The 20,736-nt window shown below is 40.1% G+C and overlaps 1 protein-coding gene across 1 annotated transcript; it reads right to left on the bottom strand.

Annotated features, from left to right (window-relative positions):
- Window positions 1-1,215: 1,215 nt before the first annotated feature.
- LOC124258862 (centromere protein V-like) lies at window positions 1,216-19,756 on the bottom strand. The gene is made up of 5 exons (XM_046692952.1): window positions 19,654-19,756; window positions 13,407-13,508; window positions 11,401-11,470; window positions 7,244-7,358; window positions 1,216-2,311 (listed from the first exon to the last, which is right to left on the bottom strand). Exons 2-5 carry the CDS (start codon window positions 13,505-13,507, stop codon window positions 2,190-2,192), a joined length of 408 nt encoding a protein of 135 aa, XP_046548908.1. The 5' UTR covers window position 13,508; window positions 19,654-19,756; the 3' UTR covers window positions 1,216-2,189.
- Between the last annotated feature and the right edge of the window lie 980 nt (window positions 19,757-20,736).

Genomic DNA, 20,736 nt, shown 5'->3' with positions numbered 1-20,736 from the left:
TAGGCCCTAGATTTTAGCTACACTATATACTCACTGAAACGAATAAGAGAACACATGAAAGTACAAGTGTTCCTTTATTCTTTTCCAGGTTTCTTCACAAGGTATGTATTGCACTGTGAGTGAAATTCTGGAAATAAAAATAGGAACACTTGTACTTTCATGTGTTCCCTTATTTGTTTCTATGAGTATATAAGTAATTCCCAGCAAACAAAAAATGTGACATTTTCCTCGAAAATGATGGTCGTTTCACTTACAGACAACAGCTGCTGATCGAGATAAATACTAGATATTACTAAATGATATCTGCTGAATATTAATACTCTTATAGTTATTTGGGATAAACAAAAGCTGTCGACCATGAGGACCCGCAGAAAACAAAAGCTGTGGGTCAGAGTGGTTTTCAGTCACTTCGGGCCTAGGGACCGACGTTAATTTCGAAAGCTGCTCGGGTTAGATTCACCCATGGGTACAATGTGTGAAGCCAATTTCAGTTGTCCCCCGCTGTGATATTGCTAAAAGCTTCGTAAAACTGAACTCATTCTCTCTTTCTCCGTCACCTTAGGCAACTTGAATGAAGAGAGGGAAGTTGTGGGCGTCTCCTCCTGCAGTGAGAGGAGTACGACGTTTCGGAGTATATTGTATATTATTACTCCTTGGTGAATTACAGCCAGGAAGCAGAGAGCTAGGTATGTAAACGTCACAGCACAGGAGAAAGGGAATCAAAGACTGACACTTAAGAAGGTTGGTTGGTTGTTTGACGGCAATCTCGGCGATATTCCAGCTATATGGCGGCGGTCTGTAAATAATCAATTCTGGACCAGATATTCCAGTATTCAACAGCATAAACATCGATCTACGCAAATGGAACATGATGAGCTGTGTCAACCCAGTCAGCGAGTCTGACCATCTGATCCCATTAATCGTAGATCGATGCTCATGCTGTTGATCATTGGATAGTCTGGTTCATTTGGTTACCACCTCATTACATTAGCACTTTACAAATGAGTAAGAGTATTGTTTCATCCCGCTTTTAGCAATATTCCAGCAATATCAGGGAGGGGGACTCTAGAAATGGACTTCACACATTGTACCTATGTGGGAAATCGAACCCGGGTCTTCGGTGTGACAAGTGAACGCTTTAACCACTAGGCCACCCTGCTGCCCTACCAGTGGGTTGAACCACCACTACTACTTTCCAGTAAAATACCAAAACCATTGAGGCAGTACCTTTTTTATTTCGAAAACATATACCAGTATATTTGTTAAAAAACACATGAGTGAAGTGAGTACACCATCTTGAATATTAGATGAAGGTGATTTTTTGAACCTCTTGTTCAATATTATTGCCATTTTATAGTAACCAATTCCCATAGCTATAACTGTGAATTGATACAGTCCCTGAATATCTGATATTTATGCATTCTTAATTCAAGAGACCAAGTTCATCATAGGCATGTACATGTCATGAAGGATTATGTGTCAGGTTGACAGTAACTTGAGTATTTCCAAAAAGAAGGGAAAAAAGAAGCCACGTATCTCTGTCAAATTTGGAGGGACATACTTTTAGGACAAGATACTATTTGATTGCATCTTGTGAAATCCTTGCTGATGTCTTTAGCTGCAACATAGATCCTGTTTGTTTGTTTATTGTTTAAGGCTGCACCATTAGTATGGTGATGGCCAAGTCTGGACCACAAGCCACTCACCATAACCGGGAATCGAACCCGGGTCATCGGCGAGACGAGCGAACGCTTTAACCACTAAGCTATCCCACCGCCCTTCTTGCATAAGATATATACCCAGATATGTGTTCATTAATGATGTCTAGCAACGTAAGTCTGATAATATACATTTTATTAAAATAAATCGAACATGAAAACACTCCATTCATATGTACATAAATCATTAGGTGTGAGTTGACAATTCATTTAACTATGGCTGGCTGCTCTCAGATGGGAAGCAGCTGCAAAAATGGGGCATAAGAAGGGAACATGTGCACGAATACCATGAGTTGGTCATGAAGCTAAAACAAGCAGACTCTGAGAGCTAAGGGAAACAACTCTGTGCTGGGAATTGTCTCCCTTAGATCAATGGTTTGACCTTGGCCTCTTGAGATTAATTAAAAATTTGAAGAAGATCAGATAAATGGAAAATAATACTATTAAACAAGGTGAAATTCAAGATGCTATCTATGTCTTTGAATACTTGGAGATATCAGAAGTTTTCATGAAATTCTCCCAGTTCTGGCCATCAACTGTCTCAATCTCAATCTTCTCCACGGTCCCAGCATCAAGGCAGTGTGGGCTGACACCTGGTGGCAAAAACCAAAAACACAAAGGGAGATAAATATAACAGCCACTACCCACTCAAGAAATCATGTCTCAGAGTTTTCTACACTGACTTCTAAATAAATAACTGTTATCTTGCAGAGCGACTTAGAGAGTTCAGTTTTACCCCGCTTTTGGCAATATTCCAGCAATGTCATGGTGGGGGACACCAGAAATGGGCTTCACACATTGTACCCATGTGGGGAATCAAACCCGGGTCTTCGGAGCGACAAGCGAACGCTTTAACCACTAGGCTACCCCACCGATCTGTTATCTTTTACACCCAGGCAGGGAAGAAACATCATGATGATGGATCAGTACACAGGTGCTCTGTCCAGGAATATAGAGGTTGAACAGCCATGGACACTGCTTCACAGAGTGTTTGTTGCTCTGCACAATCTATCTTTTTGTGTCTCTCTTCCCATATATTTATAAGGTACTAATATTGATTCAGATATTAAATTTTCATTAAATTACTCACTGTTGTATCTTAACAAATAGCTTTGTTAACTGCTAAAGGTTTTTGTCTTGAAATTATGTCAGGTTTAAAAACAAATCAAGATACTGAGTCTGAACACCTGATCCATTTTGGTCCATTCTCCAAACAATCATTGTTTGCTTGGGATACTTTAAACCATGGAATCCCCTCTCTGAATGTGCAGTAATACCAGCCTGAACTAAGTGACGTCTTAGCTAAATGAAGCTTGATTCCCTTGTCCAGCTTCCATGATCCCAAAGAGATTCTTGGTCAGAATAGGTGCCACAATTCGTTGTCAATATTCCTGTCGGTTTTTGCCGCTACAAATACTTTCAAATTGAAAAGGTTGTAGGCATGTGATATTATCTGTATCTGGTATGTCATCCAAATCCAGGTTGGACTTTGTGGGTTGATTTATTTGCCAAAATAGATGCAGACGTCAGTAAGCGGTACCACTGCATTTTCCGTGTGTTGATGTAGGGAGTGTCTGGCATGATGTCACGCGATCACGTGACCATCTGCCTCATTTTCTTGCATAATCGCGAAATGCTTTTGAGGGAGGTGTGTGTTAGATTCCTAATACAAGCTGTATAATGAAATATTACTGTTTCTAACTGTATTTTAGATATGGTACATATACCCAGGGTTTCAGTAAGAGCGAATATAAACAATGTGTAGGGACCTTTAAAATTTTAAATGACAACAGGAGGTGACTGGAATATCACCAAGGTCAGCGATAAACATATGATATGGAATAATGGAATGACTGATATTGATATATATAATGTGACAAGGATCAGCAACTCACAAGACTTTTTCCTTGACTCCACCAAACTTTATATACATGCTAGATAATAGTTTTGCCATTTATTGATTATATTAATAATTTATGGAAATATTACTTTGCACTAAAGTCGTGTTTCCATGGAAACAGCAAAAAAATAAAATTTCCGACAAACTTCAAAATAGCAAAAAACACATTTATGGGTAATGATTAACATGTGTGTGAAGTTTAATGAACCTGGCATGTAAACTTTAACTCCGGACAAAGTTTTGGGACGAATGGAAGGTCCAAATGAACGCAATACATGAACTTCAAAAAGGCATGCAAATGAGCAAAACACTAAAATGCTATAGACAAAACAGATAGTGATATACTGAGGGAAACAAATAAGGGAACACCACTTCATGGCAGTGTTTCTTTGTTTATTTTCAGATTTCCTCCGACAGCCCTATTCAAAGCTTGTGATGAAAACTGGAAAATATTAAAGATCACATATACTCTAGGGGGGTACAAATACATAAATCACTAATTGGCATCGTTATAAATGAAACCGCGTCATTAAAAATACTCATTTCGATTTCTAATTAACTTAAATCAACCTTTTTGACAACGGTGCACAAATCTCACCCGCGAAATTTCAACCAATCAGAGTGGCGCGTCTCTGTGACGTCATATGAGGAATAGCTATGAAGGCCGACGCAGAATTCATGTACATTTCAGGGGGTAAATTATCTTGTTTACAGGTTTGTATAAACCTGAAATCGTGACAACTGTTGTGAAAAATGAAAGCTATATGTTCTCACACACTACTGTCATTTATTTTTGTCTCCTGCTTTGCCTAGTTTCGAGTTACAACTTGTTTTCATAGACAATTCTGTCAAAATGTAGGCCTTATTTGTTCGAGCCAGGCGCTAGTGATAGCTTTGGTGATCAGCCTCGCTCATCACGGTTACGGTTAATTTCTTCAACCTAAACTGACTGACTGACTGAGTTTAGTTTTACGCCGCTTTTAGCAATATTCCAGCAATATCACGGCGGGGACACCAGAAATGGGCTTAACACATTGTGCCCATGTGGGAATCAACCTCGGCTTCATCACGACACCACTAATTTCTTCCCCTCTTCAACCTAAACAGTGCGACATTAAGAATGGTGGATGTCCATCAGATGCAGTTATTTGAAAATATCCCCGGTAGTTCTTGTCTGATTGTAATAAAGTATCAAAGCAGTGTGGGCTTTTTCAGGCTTTCTAATGCTTGGATGGTATAATGACTGATCCAAATTGATCCCATTTCTGTGTTTTTTACCTTGATATGTAATCAAGTCATGTAAAAATATGACGTCTATTACGTATGATATTAAAAATTGATATTTGATTTATTTGAATCTGTAAACTAAACAACCCTACTTTGCCATTGCTAGAAGAATCTGAATATTTACTTAGGTAAATAGGTACGCATACAGTTTTAGCACACAGCAAATGCTTATATGTATTTCTTATGCAACAATGAAGTTCTGTTCGGTGTCGGCCCATAAGTTTTCATATGCAATTAAAATTGCATGCAATACAGCAATTAATACTCCTTTGTCGTAGCCCGTGTTAGGTGGTACAAACCTACACATGTTATTTGTCATCATTCACTTGATGGTCAGTTAATGAATTTATAACAGGTATAATTAGTGGTAACACCACTTAGATTACCCGACAAAGGTTCCCGTTTGGCATTTCTTGTGTCTGGAGTAAATACTCAACATTATAAACATCGATCAAAGGATTAACCGATAACACGCCAATTGATTAATTACTTTTATCTTGCACAGCGGTTTGTCAAAAAGTAGTGTTTATGTATGTAGATTTACTAATCTATACTGAAAACACTCTGTCGTGTCTGTGTCTGCGTAAAAAACGTCCTTCTTTCAAAGGATTAACCACCAATACATTGATTGAATGATCATTATTGGCTGACGAAATTACTTTTTTTAGAGAATGGCGGACATTATGCAATTAGTTGCCAGGTGTGCTATCTTGGGTGACCAATGAGACTATATGCCAATTTGAAATACCTGAAACGATATATCACTTTTTCGTATATTAGACTGTTAAAAGACACATCACTTGGAACAGCTGCAGATGAATGGCATATCACTCGTTTTTGTGGATATTGATGGATACATTCCTCGAACAAGGTAATAGCCTGACATTATTCCTATAACTTTAATCTGTTTTAATTTTAATATTTGCATTTTGTTTTTATTCATTTATCGTAGCATTCAACAGAATAATTGTTTTCGCCGTGAAGTGTAATGAGACAGACAACATACACTAGGGCGTGTGTGCGAATTATGATTCACATTGGCAAACTATAAATTGTCTAGATATTACAGTCCTGTTATAAATGCACTATAAGTATTTATTTAGTTTCAAAATGCATACAAGTATGATAATAAACCAATTAGGATTATAAGACCACATATAAGACGTGCATTGACTAGTATCTACATACTGGTGAGTGGACGTTAAACATGTGAATGTAGCAAGAAATTTATCGCGCAGTATTGTCACTTCGACCTCGTCCTCGCTTCCGTGGAAGAAATCGTTATGTTACAAGTTGTGTCATGCAAAATCCTTTTGGTCATGATTCAAATACATATTTAACTACGAGTAGAAAGTAGTTTTGATTTTCTAACTTGATGAAAACAAACCATAATCTCATTAATTCTAACAGACTTTAGTCCGTGACTTTACGATTTTCAAAAATGGCGGCGCCCTGTCGCGAACACCCGCCAGTGTGAGGATAAATGCTATTTAGGTTTGTTTTCACCGAGTTACAAAATCAAAACTACTTTCAACTGGTAGTAAATTATGTATTCGATTGATGGCCAATAGGATCATAACATAACAAGTTCTTTCGTGGAAGCGAGGTGGGTGTCAATGTAATATTCCTTACAATATTATTGTTACTTCGACCACAACCTCGCTTCCGAGGAAGAAATCGTTATGTTACAAGTTGTGTCATGGAATATCTTTATGGTCATCAATCATATACATATTTTACTACAACTAGTAAGTAGTTTTGATTCTTTAACTTCTGTGAAGCGATCTGAACACAAGTAAGATATCGTTTCACGCTTCCACAACGCTCGCTTCGCACTCACAAACATAACCCATTTAGCACGAACTGCGGGGTCCTGTGGAAATCTGTGCATGGTGACACCATCGCCCGACCCCTAGGAGCAATTGACGACAACGCAACAATCCTGCACGTCTTCGTTGATGTCGAGAAATCATCAAAATGATGAGCTGGCTACACACTTTATATACAACTAACTGAAAATCGTTCCTCATATGACGTCACTGCAGTGCTCTGGCGACAGAGTTACGTAACCTGTCTGTGGTTTCGTTTGGCGGGCGAGAGTGAAGCAGTCGACTTTTTGGCAACTTTTAATCGCTCGGTATTAATTAACCACAAGTTTTTAAAGAACGAATTTAGTGTTCCGCATAAGTCTAACCACAACTCTTTCATATGTAAGAGTTCAAAGAGTAAAAAAAACCCAAAGTTTATTTGTTCTTTAAAGGAACACTTGAATTTTCCTGTGTTCCTTTATTTGTTTCTCTCAGTATATATAGTACAGATAGAGCCATTGTTTGCTCACCATAGCCATCTGGGTTGGATCTGGGAGAGTAGAAACTCTGGACACCACACGTCTTACAGAACGTGTGCTTGGCCTTGTGGGTGTTGAACGTGTAAGTTGCTATGTTTTCTTCCCCCTGAAAAATTAATAGATACAATTTTTATCTCTCTGGCCGAACAATGGATGATGAAATCTTTGTGTTACAGGCAGAACAATGGATGATAAAATCTTTGCGTCTCTGGCAGAACAATGGATGATCCTTGGTAGAAAGAAACTTAAGTCCACAATTATTCTTCTCTCTTCCTGGTTTTAATGAGTTGGAAAGAGTCAACTGTGGATTACTGCTGTATTTGATGTTAGTCAACATTTTTTAATATCACATCCCTGTTATCAACCTCAACCCTGACAAGTTTATATATATTACCTCAGGACTGATTCCTAAACTTTGTTATCTCAGCTTTGTAACTTCATATGTTATCTCTGCCCTGTTTTCTCAATCACCTTATCTCAACTTTTTAACCCAACTTTGTAACCTCAAGTTTATCTCTGCCCTGTTATCTCAATCATCTTATCTCAACTTTTTAACCCAACTTTGTAACCTCAAGTTTATCTCTGCCCTGTTTTCTCAATCATCTTATATCAACTTTTTAACTCAACTTTGTAACCTCAAGTTTATCTCTGCCCTGTTTTCTCAATCATCTTATCTCAACTTTTTAACCCAACTTTGTAACCTCAAGTTTATCTCTGCCCTGTTTTCTCAATCATCTTATATCAACTTTTTAACTCAACTTTGTAACCTCAAGTTTATCTCTGCCCTGTTTTCTCAATCATCTTATATCAACTTTTTTACTCAACTTTGTAACCTCAAGTTTATCTCTGCCCTGTTATCTCAATCATCTTATCTCAACTTTTTAACTCAACTTTGTAACCTCAAGTTTATCTCTGCCCTGTTATCTCAATCATCTTATATCAACTTTTTTACTCAACTTTGTAACCTCAAGTTTATCTCTGCCCTGTTTTCTCAATCATCTTATATCAACTTTTTAACCCAACTTTGTAACCTCAAGTTTATCTCTGCCCTGTTTTCTCAATCTTCTTATCTCAATTTTTTAACCCAACTTTGTAACTTCATGTGTTATCTCCGCCCTGTTATATCAACTTTATAACTGTTCTGTAATAGTATGACCAAAAATTATTGAGAATTTTAGGAATATGTTTAATTGGAATTCTAGTATAAACAACCTTGACCAGCTATCAAGTGCTTGGTTTCATTCAAGAGAGTTTGTGAAGAGTTATCCCCCTTTGTTTACTTGCTAGCAGACAACATTGTCAGTGATCCTCAGTAAGGATGATTTAGAGAAGTGGAAGATTGATTTTGGAGTATTATAACAAGGACATCAGATCAGCTAAAGTGATTTCAAGCAAAACAGGCATCCCTTTGTCCACTGTTTAGCGTGTTTTGAAAAATATTGCAAATGGATAAGGCATTGAGCACCAGGGAGGTGCAGGTAGGCCCAGAAAATTTACTGTCGGTGACAGGAGGCGGCTTGGTATTCTTGTTTCTAATAACAAACGAAGGAATTTAGAAAACTTAAGGCTGGATATGATTGATAGAGGAACTGTGGCTGTCTGTAAGGAGACAATTAGAACTGAGCTGCATGCAATGGGTTGGCAGAAAAGTTGAGGAATTCCATCACCGATCATGAAACCTGAACAAAAGAGGCGAAGGTTGAACTGGTGCTTACAGAATAGAAATTTTAACTGGGACAATGTGATTTTCTCAGATGAAAGTTCTGTGTGGCTGTTTCCTAATACACTGAAATTCTGGACCAAACAAAGTGAAAAACCTTTGTATCAGCGCCCAAAGTACAGTCCGAAATTTAACGTGTGGGGTGGTATATCTGTGTTAGGGGCAACGCCCCTCTGTGTATTTGAAGGGAATATGAACAGTGAGCGGTACACAGATATTCTTGAGGGACATTTACTTCCATCTGCGACCCCTGAAGATCCGGGGTAGAATACTTCCATCTGCGACCCGTGAAGATCCGGGGTAGAATAGGTCTTCAGCAACCCATGTGCTTGCCATAAAAGGCAACTATGCTTGTCGTAAGAGGCGACTAACAGGATCGGGTGGTCAGTTTCGCTGACTTAGTTGACACATGTCATCGGTTCCCAATTGAGCAGATCGATGCCCATGCTGTTGATCACTCGATTGTCTGGTCCAGACTTGATTATTTACAGACCGCCGCCATATAGCTGGAATATTTCTGAGTGCGGCGTAAAACTAAACTCACTCACTCACTCACTACTTCCATCTGCTCACGTGTTCTATGGAAATTTTTGGATTTTCCAGCAGGACAACGACCCAAAACATCGTTCAAAGCATTCACAGGCCTGGTTTCGGACCCAAAATATGACATTATTAGATTGGCCAAGCTATAGTCCTGACCAAAATCCAATAGAAAATGTTTGGAGACTTATGAAGGAAAGTGTCAATAAGAAAAATCTGACAAACATTGCTGAAATGAAGGAAGAGGTGGTCCGATTTTGGGACAGCATGGACCACGACTTTCTAACTTCTTTGATCAGTAGTATTCCCCGCCGCAATGAAGCCTGCATTGCTGCTCATGGTGACTTGACAAAATACTAACTGTTCACCTGTCTTTGAATCTGGAGTTATGTTCTGCTAATATTCACATTTGATATGTGAGTAATGAGTGAAATTTTTTTAAAAATTACAATCTTCAAAGTCTCAATAATTTCTGGTTGTACTTTATCTCAAACTTCTTATCTCAACTTTGTTATCTTAGCCCTGTTATAACAAATTTGTGTCGTCAGAATCATGGCAGACAATGAACTGTGTCATTAAAGTACTGTCGGAAATAGAAAAAACCCTGTTACTCCGTGTCCCTAAAATTTACACAACTGCAAATAGCATATGTCGAAATAACCCACTTCGGCCTAACTGGGCGTTCAGAGGGATGAGTAATAGGATATCCAGAAAAGCATGTTTACTCGTAAAATCGGGCAAAACTTAGAAAAAATATGAATAGCTGCTGAAAACAATAGATCAGACTATAGATGGCAATTAGGTCGCTCAGCCAGGTATGATGACGAACCTCAACTCACATGGCATGAAATGCACGTGCTGCCCACAGGCACAAAGGGTCATCTCAAAGATATTTTATGCTTTTTCATGTGTATTGAATATGTCTCTATTGATTATCTTATCTTAGCTAACATCTCAGTACACCAGCCGACCCTAACCACCGTCTGCGACACCGGCCCTGGTTTTGCTTTTGAGACAACCCCTCCTACTTGTTTCTTTTTATAGAGATAGTGAGACGCCAATTGGTAGCTACATCCTTAATAGTTTTAGTATAAAAGTTATTAATTTTTACGTCTGCTATCGTTTATAATGAAGCTAAGTCTAATTTCAAATGATCATTTAAAAAGTGTCCTTTGTAATACAAGGGGTGGTGGGGTAGCCTAATGGTTAAAGCGTTGGCTCGTCACCCCGAAGACCCGGGTTCGAATCCCCACATGGGTACAATGTGTGAAGCCCATTTCTGGTTTCCCCCGCTGTGATATTGCTGGAATATTGCTAAAAGCGGCGTAAAACCAAACTCAGTCAGTCAGTCAGTCATGTCTTCTAAAATGTGGATTGTGAGACAACAACTTGCATTGGACTTATTCAGAACTAAAAAAATGCATTGCTCATTTCTGCACTAATATCTGATCAGTAAAATCCTTCTTTTACGTTTCCTATTTCACACTTTCACATATTAACTACCTATATTGTAGATATAAATGAAAAAAAGTTTTTTTTCTATTTCCGACAGTACTATATGTACTTTAGTACAACCTCATTTGCCAACTGAGTGAGTGAGTTGATTTTTGTGCCACTTTTAGCAATATTTCAGCAAAATCACTTTCTACCCATGTGGGAATCGAACCCAGGTCTTCCACACAACAAGCAAACGCTTTAACAACAGGGCTACTCCAACCCCTCCACCAACTGAGTGGCATAACTTTGATAGTACTACAGCATCAGAGTCTGTGGGGGGAAGCCCAGTGTGATACAATACTTGAAGCCTTCAACAGATGAAACCCATGAATAAAAACAAAGGATTTTCACAGTTTCAAAATAAATATAACAAATATATCGAGAATCCTACCTTGGTGAGCTCGAATCTAGACTTGGGGACGATGAAATGTCTGTTACCTTTCTTCACGCATACACTGCAGCTGAAGAAAACAACATTTAACAATTATATACTTCATCCATGACCTCAGGTGTTCATCCAGTCCCTGTACAATGTTCACCAAGGTGTTTTTCCATAAAATAAATGAAAGATAATATTTTGGTTCAGTAAAGTAGAGTGATGGCTGGATGATTGATGCTCTCCTTTCTTGAGGCAAAAAGTGTTTTCATATATACTGAGTCAAAAAAGAAACTTCACAAAATGTAATTTGAAAAATAATGAATAATTTTCTCTGATGATACATCTATGTATCCGAAATGGGATCCCTATCTTTCGACTCTAGAAAAACGTTAGCAAAACCCACTCAAACCCATCCATTCGTCGTGAAAATGACGTTAGTGCCAAATCAGGTTTTGCACGTGCAGTCGATCACGTGATCTTCGCATCGAAGTTTTCTTCATATGCACGTGTTTGCATTGGCCTCAAGAATTGAAAAAACACTTTTAAACCACAGTTCTAACGGTACTTGAAATGCCACGATTGTCAAATGTGCAACGTGAACGTGTCGCTGGCATGTTGCAAGCGGGAAGATCAGTTATTGACGCCGCAAGAGCAATGGGATGCAGCCGCCGCACTGCACGCATTTACAAAACTGGCACCACTTCTGATCGCCTTAAAGGTCGGTCGTCCACGTGTGGACGCCACGAAAGCAGAAGACCGTCAAATCGCCCCACGCCATCTACGCGACATATTTCTGCTGGCTACACGAACCAGGGCTGAGATGTTTAGAGGTCGACTGTCCTCACAGACCATTCAAAATCGGGTTATGGGCTGCCAATCTCCATTCTCGACGCCCATATCGTGGGCCAATATTGACGCCGCTTCATCAACATCAACGCCTGCTGTGGGCCCAACGCCACCTCCGATGGACCCAGAGAGACTAGAATCGAATCGCCTTTAGCGATGAATCCAGGTTTACCCTCAGATTCGCTGGACGGCAGGCATAGAGTCTGGTGACGACGCCGTGAACGGTATGCCCATTGTTGTGTACAGGAAATCGACAGATTCGGGGCGGAAGTTGCATGGTGTGGGGTGCTTTCTGTGGGAACAACCGCTCCGACTTCTGGTCATCCGTGGAAACCTCACAGCTGCTGCTTATCACGACCAGGTGCTCACCCCTGAACTCGCTCCTTTCATGGCGGCTCATGGCCAAGGCCTACAGTTCCAGCATGATTATGCTCGGCCGCGATACCGCGATGTTGACACGAAATTTCCTTCAAAACGCTGGAATCAACGCCATGGACTGGCCATCGAGGTCCTCTGACCTTAATCCAATAGAGCACGCTTTGGAATGCACTTGGAAGAAGGCTTCGTGGTCTTAGGAACCAACCTCAGAATTTGCAGGAATTTGGCGCTGCCTTGCAAGAGCAATGGCGCAGAATCCCCAACCACGTGTTCACAAGCATCAGGCAGTCGATGAGGAGGCGGTGTTTGGCAGTGGTGAATGCGCGGGGCGGCCATACACAATACTGAACTGAGAAATTTCGCATTTTTATTCTTGTGAGTTGACATTCTGTATACCCATGTTTTGGAACGGCGGTGTAGCCTAATGGAACTGATTATGGCACTGTCAGTGTATCGAGTACATCACACAGATCTCAGCAATGAAATAATAACAATTTAACCATCTTACCATCTCTTGTTCTTTTATAGTGCCCTGAAGAAAGAATGTGAAGTTTCTTTTTTGACTCAGTATATGTTAATGCATTATTAAAAACCTGACAAGGTGTCTCAATGGTGTTTCATTCTTTCTGGTATTTCTTCACTTCATATTAACATCATGAGATTCTGATTGGAAAATCCCTAAATGTAAAACCATAAATGCAGGCCTGTTTTCCCCATCACATATGGTTTCACATTTTCAACAAAACCCTCAAAGTTGTGTAATATTAATCCCAGTATCATTAAAAATGTCTTACTTGCAGTCAAACACATGGAGCACACTTGGAGCATACACCTGGAATCTGACAGCGCCACAGTGACATCCCCCCTTGTGCAGGACACACCCGTCTTCACTCATACTGTAACAAATGTAACACACTGTAACATGGAGCAGACTTGGAGTGTACACATGGAACCTGACAGCGCCACAGTGACATCCTCCCTTGTGCAGGACACATCCGTCTCCACTCATACAATAACAAATGGAACACACTGTAACATGTAACATGGAGCAGACTTGGAGTGTACACCTGGAACCTGACAGCGCCACAGTGACATCCTCCCTTGTGCAGGAAATATCCATCTCCACTCATACTGTAACACATGTAACACACTGTAACATGTAACATGGAGCAGACTTGGAGTGTACACCTGGAACCTGACAGCGCCACAGTGACATCCTCCCTTGTGCAGGACCAAGCAATATCACTGGGGGACACCAAAAATGGGCTTCACATATAATGTACCCATGTGGAGAATTAAACCCGGGCCTTCGGCATGAAGAGTGAACCCTTTAACCTCTAGGCTACCCCATCACCCTTCCAAGAATGGAAGATAATGGATAAAACGGTTATAGCCAACACAAAGGCACAAGACTTATTGTTGTGATTTACTCTGCCACACACTCTGTGTAAACGCTGTCTATATTCCTACTGGAAAGAATAAAAAAATATAAATGATGACAAACAAATGTCCCAGAATGGAACCAGGACAATCAGATGCCCAGGGTTATCTTGACCTGCTCAGACTGGAAATAGGATGAAAACTGACCCACGTGTTGTCTTGACCTTCCCAGGATGGAGCTAATTATTGATACCAAAGTTATATCTTCACCTGTTAAGAATGGCACTAGGATAATAAGGTGATCCAAATTGTGAAGGTTTTCAAAATCATGGTTGGAATTATAACGCCATGAGCAGGTTATGGCTTTGTAGAGTGGTCATGAATATTACTACTAGCAGGAGACCTGTGAAGGTCCGGGTTAGAATTGGTCTTCAGTAACCCATGATTGTCGTAAGAGGCGACTAACAGGATTGGGTGGTCAGGTTTGCTGACTTGGTTGACAAATGTTACCATTTCCCAATTGTGTAGATTGATGTTCATGACGGTGATCACTAGATTGTCTGGTCCAGACTCGATTATTTACAGACCGCTGCAATTTAGCTGGAATATTGCTGATTGCAGTGTTACACAACAAACCAAACAACTGACTATTAAAAGGATCTGTATACAGGCTAAAATGCTGAGAGTAATCATACTAATGAAAGTGAGTGAGTGAGTGAGTGAGTGAGTGAGTGAGTGAGTGAGTGAGTGAGTGAGTGAGTGAGTGAGTGAGTGAGTGAGTGAGTGAGTGAGTGAGTGAGTGAGTGAGTGAGTGAGTTTAGTTTTAGATATATGGAGGAGGTTTGTAAACAATCGATTCAGGACCAGACAATCCAGAGATCAAGAGCATGAGCATCAATCTACTCAATTGGGAACCGAGACATGTGTCAATCAAGCCAGCGAGCCTGACCACTCGGATCCCATTAGTCAACTCTAACAAGCATGGGCTGTTGAAGATCAATTCTAAGTTGTATCTCTAATAGGGGTGTCACGATACACCAATCTCACGATACGATACGTATCACGATTTTAAGGTCACGATACGATACGTATCGTGATACATAATTTCCGCGCCTTTTCATAGCATTACCTTACTGGCAACGTACGCGCTCGCTGATTGGTCCATCAAAATAGTCTAGCCAATCACAAAAGCTGTTAGTTTCCAACCTATTTTTTAAGTAAAGCTAGCTACATCTATTTATCGGAGCGGTCTGGTATAATTTTACTATCAAGACTTTGACGGAGATAGTAATAGCATAAAAATTTGAATCGATAAAGTTTTACAATAGGAATCGATATACGCAAGCATGTATCGTGTATCGTATCGTCAGTAAAAATGTATCAATGCATCGATACATTCACGTATGGCGACACCCCTAATCTCTAATAATAGTGATGATGGATGCAATACAAACTGACAGACACAAATGAAACATGGAGAAGTCATCCACACCAGTGACATTCAAAGGTACATGAAAAATGTAAACTAACAAGACAGGTTAACGAGGTATGCCGTCTAAAGTACGACTCCCAAGACAAATGCTGTGACTTGAGCTTATTGTTCTGCGCAACCTGAGAGACAAACTGTGGTTGTTCAGATTTTAAAGAGGAAATTTTGGCTTTATGGTATCTGAAGGTGAGACACGTGCATTTCAGAGAAATTGTCCAGACAATACAAAAGATTAAAAATAAGCTTTTAAAAAATCATGGGCTACTGATAATATTGGCTTGGCATTGAGACCTTTACTTCTTTCTACCTAAAGTCCAACAGAAAGATTAATGTTGGCATTTGACAAAAATTATCAGTTACTTCAGGCATACATATTTAACAGTGCTAGTAAAAATATTCAGGCATATGGAAACATGGTAAGAAATTAAACTTCGATACCTGCATTTCTAAAGAAAGACATCAAGAGGTGAGAATTTATTTTTTGTTTGTAAAAACTAAAATGCAAAATTTAAAATACAAACAGAAAATTGTGAAAAAATAATATAAAATGAATTTGAAGGAATTGTTCAGTCTCTACAGGTCTCTATAAGTGGGAGGTGGGGTAGCCTAGTGGTTAAAGTATTTCCTTGAGATTCTGAAGAACGGGGCTTGATTCCCCACATGGGTATAATTTGTGAAGCCCATGATATTTCTGGAATATTGCGAAAAGTGGTGTAAAACTAAACTCACTCACTAACTCTGTAAGTGAAAACATAAAAGTAAAAAATATTAATGATGACAAACAAACAGCCCAGATCGTAACTAGGATCAGATGCCCAGATTGGTCAGACTGGAATCATGATAAACACTGACCAATGTGTTTTCTTGACCTCTCCAGGATGGAGCTGGGATACCAAGGTCGTATCTTAACCTGTTCAGAATGGCACTGGGACAATAATGTGATCCAAATTGGGAGAAAGGTTCCTAAAATAATAGTTGGAATAAAAGTTATGCCTTTGTCTGGACCAGACAATCCAGTGATCAACAGCATGAGCATCAATCTACACAATTGGGATATGATGACATGTGTCAACCGAAGTCAGTGAGCTTGACCACCCGATCCCATTAGTCGCCACTTACGACTAGCATGGGTTGCTGAAGATCAATTCTAACCTGGATCTTCACGGGTTGATAGACATAATAATAAAAGAGCACATTCAAATCAGTTGAATGCATATTAATAAGAATAACAAGGTTGATCGATTCCCCTGGGGCTTGGAATAAATTAAGGCATGAAATACACAATGCCATTTTAGAAAGTGGTCAAATGAAACATATGTTATATTTGGGATTACACTTTCTTAGTAAAGTACAGATTCTAGTACTTTTGGGGTTGAGTCCCATGCGGGATTCGAATCCGGCTCTCGGCCATGGGAGCCGTGCTAATTAACACTCATCAGAGGGGTACACAAAGTCCGCAGTCTAGACTACCAGTTGTCCGACTTCCATCCTTTCGGAAGCCGCGGTGGCTTAGTGGTCTAGGCCTGTTGGCATGGAGTCTGGAGTTGACATGGGGTCTTGGGTTGACATGGGGTCTTGGGTTGACATGGGGTCTTGGGTTGACATGGGGTCTAAGACTCTTGGGTTGACATGGAGTGTTAGGGTTGACATGGGGCATGTGGGTTGACATGGAGTCTTGGGTTGACATGGAGTCTCGAGTTGACATGGAGTCCTGACTTGACATGGGGTCTTGGGTTGACATGGGGCACGTGGGTTGACATGTTGTCTTGGGCTGACATGGGGTCTTGGGTTGACATGGGGTCTTGGGTTGACATGGAGTCTTGGGTTGACATGGAGTCTTGGGTTGACATGGAGTCTCGAGTTGACATGGAGTCTTGGGTTGACATGGGGCACGTGGGTTGACATGGAGTCTTGGGTTGACATGGAGTCTCGAGTTAACATGGGGTCTTGAGTGGACATGGGGTCTTGGGCTGACATGGGGTCTTGGGTTGACATGGAGTGTTAGGTTGACATGGGGCATGTGGGTTGACATGGAGTCTTGGGTTGACATGGAGTCTCGAGTTGACATGGAGTCCTGACTTGACATGGGGTCTTGGGTTGACATGGGACACGTCTTGGGTTGACATGTGTGTTTGGGACATGGGGTCTTGGGTCTTGGGCTGACATGGGGTCTTGGGTTGACATGGGGTCTTGGGTTGACATGGAGTCTTGGGTTGACATGGAGTCTTGGGGGTTGACATGGAGTCTGACATGGAGTCTTGAGGAGTCTCGACATGACATGGAGTCTTGGGTTGACATGGGGTCACGTGGGTTGACATGGAGTCTTGGGTTGACATGGAGTCTCGAGTTAACATGGGGTCTTGAGTGGACATGGGGTCTTGGGCTGACATGGGGTCACATGGGGTCACGTGTTGACTTGGGGGCCTTGGGCTAAACAACATTTTATTTGTGAAAAGTATTTAACAGTTGTAAATGTGAGGATATTAAGAGTATCATGATTGCAGTTTCATTGTGGTTATAGTCATCTAGTATATTTTATAAATTATATCATGCTCCTAAGAACCAATCCTGCAAAATGTGTGACATGGTTAATATTTAAGATGAATATCAGGTTCTTCTCATCCGTCCATTGTATGATGATCTAAGGAGCCATTATATCCCATCTAAGTATACATCCTGTCCCACATTTTACAAATTCTGTTAGACTAACAACTAGTCTCTGAAATGAAAATATTTTACAGAAGAAATGCTCATAATATAAAAAGCAAAATATATTGAAAAGGAGCCCTGAGACTTTCTTCATTTCTTGAAGCTGAGGAAATCTAGACTTGCCACAATTTCTAAACTATGTGGGCTTTCTTGGATATATTTGCTTCAGGGTCTGTAAAGACTAAAATTCTGTGTACTTATGTCAACCAAAAATGTTTACTACATTTATACACCATGCACTGTTAACATGCGAACGTGTTTGTACCACTCATCCATTATAACCGTTTTTACTTGTACTACGGACCTCTGGCTTACAGTTTATAAATAAAGAATCAGACTGAGTGAGTTGGGTTTTAAGCTGCTTGTAGCAATATTCAAGCAATATCATGGTGGGGGACGCCAGAAATGGTTTCACAGATTGTACCCATCTGGGGAATCGAATCTAGGTCTTTGGCGTGACGAGCGAACGCTAAGTACCATTAGGCTACCTCACCGCCCCCACTGATAGACAATCGTTACATAGTAGGTTGCTAGTTTTTATTTAGTTTGACTATGCACGATTCTGACTTTATATGTTTGTGTTGAATAAAAACTTCAGTCCACTACCAGAATATTTTACATGTGTGTATCAATAGTTTTTGACAAACCTATGGTAAAATAATCCCATGTTAGACATTTTCTATACAAGTCTAAGACTTACAGGGGTAGGTTGGTTAATGCAGCTTGGTACTCATGGAGCAAATTGTCCCTACTCTACATAAAAATATGACAAAAACTTTCAACGAAAGCTTTTCAATTGTTGGCTTCTTTGAGGACTGCTATGTTTCAAAATCTTTTGAATATAATACATAGTTAGATATGAAAACCTCGAAATTTTAGCCTCCGAGGTGAAGAATATATATTGCCAGTTCTTGCAAATTTGATGTAATGAATTAACATAACGGCTATCCGGGTAGCGTAGGGTAATAGTGGGTGGGGTACCCGGGTAGAAATTTGGACCCGTCCCAGCTCTATTGAATATCATTGGGTCGAACATGTCCATCCCAAATAGCCGCGATGCGGTCCTATACAGGATGCAGGGTCATCTCTTGTCTGTATAGCAGCATCGCGGCTCTCGGCTACATCCCAAATAAACATTTATTGGAGCAGAATGTGAAGCGCTAATAAAATATTAGATATCGTTGGCGCATCACGTCATGTTATGTTGTAACAGATATTGATTCTCATTACCAGTTATGTTTGTTTCATCTACTAGCTTCCGTGTATCCTGGATATGAACTGGAAGTGTCAACGAATTCTCTATGAGTATGCACTATTTTAGTCAGAGTTCACCCTCAGCCAACTTCAGAACCGACAGAAGTTTAGTACTAATGTAATGAAGTGTACACGGTGAACATGATCGTGCATGTCGGAATAAGATTACCGATCTTCTAGCACTAACACCAACTGTAACTATTGCTAACCTCGACTGTCACTGTGTTTGCAGAATGTTTGGGCTGATCGTATTCTCGAAAGGCCTTGATACACCGTAGGCGTGGCAAGCAGGCGAGGTCGACAAACTAGAGTTACCCACCCTTGGATATTGAAAGAAACGTTCGTACAATCAGCACACCCCGGGTTTATTCGCACAGGGATGACACTGTCACAGGCTAATTTGCATATCACACGACCGGACTTCGCTCTTGTTTGTAAACAAACGCGCTTATTCTGAAATCATGACAGGCTGACGTTATGCAAGCCTTTCTGTGGGATTGATAACTAAATATTATAAAACTTTAGCTGCGACTGTCAGGTGAATGACAATAAGTAGCCTATTTATAGAATCTGAATTTCTGGTGTCCCCCGCTGTGATATTGCTGGAAATTTGCTTAAACGGCGTAAAACCATACTCACTCACTCACTCAGTAGGGCTTTGATTTTTACAGCAATACTATAGGCGTAAAACCTGTATAGACAAAGGATAACTGAAGATGTTTTTAAGTTTTTGGATATTTCCTCAATAAAGGTTAACACTATATATGGCATTCGTCTATATATATGCGTAGATTGGAAAAATACATAACAGTATAATATTTTAAATTGACGGTGTAATATGACTGATTGGGAATAGTGACATGGAGGCTTCTTTGGCGTAGGTATTAGGCCGGCCGCAAGGAACTCTGGGGAGGAGTGGGATTTTTCATTCGTGTTAAAGACTAGAGGTTATTTATTTGTTTGTCGCATAGTTCCTGAGCTGTAATAACATTTCCCATGGCCCAACCCTATCTATAACACACGGCATGTCGCCATTGTTTATTTGTAATAATAGTTCCGTAAATCGTGCAATATTGATATTTACTTGACTATTCCCCATTTTTGAGTTTGTCCTTCTCATTTGGAGACAGACGTACTATAGTTAAATGTGGTATTTCTTTGCCAGTGTTGGATTTGAAAAATAAATAAATCGATTCTGAATTATTAGAGGTATTAAATTACATGCAGTGTTAAAGATGAAGACGCAAAGTATCTCGCAGCTACTATCAGATAGATCAGCCATTTTAACCACC

Source organism: Haliotis rubra, unplaced genomic scaffold (genome assembly GCF_003918875.1).
Source record: "Haliotis rubra isolate DU_JTF1 unplaced genomic scaffold, ASM391887v1 Scf700, whole genome shotgun sequence".
In the NCBI taxonomy this organism is placed as follows: domain Eukaryota; kingdom Metazoa; phylum Mollusca; class Gastropoda; order Lepetellida; family Haliotidae; genus Haliotis; species Haliotis rubra.
The sequence above is the reverse complement of the archived record's forward strand: the minus strand, read 5'-3'. Positions and strand labels throughout refer to the sequence as shown.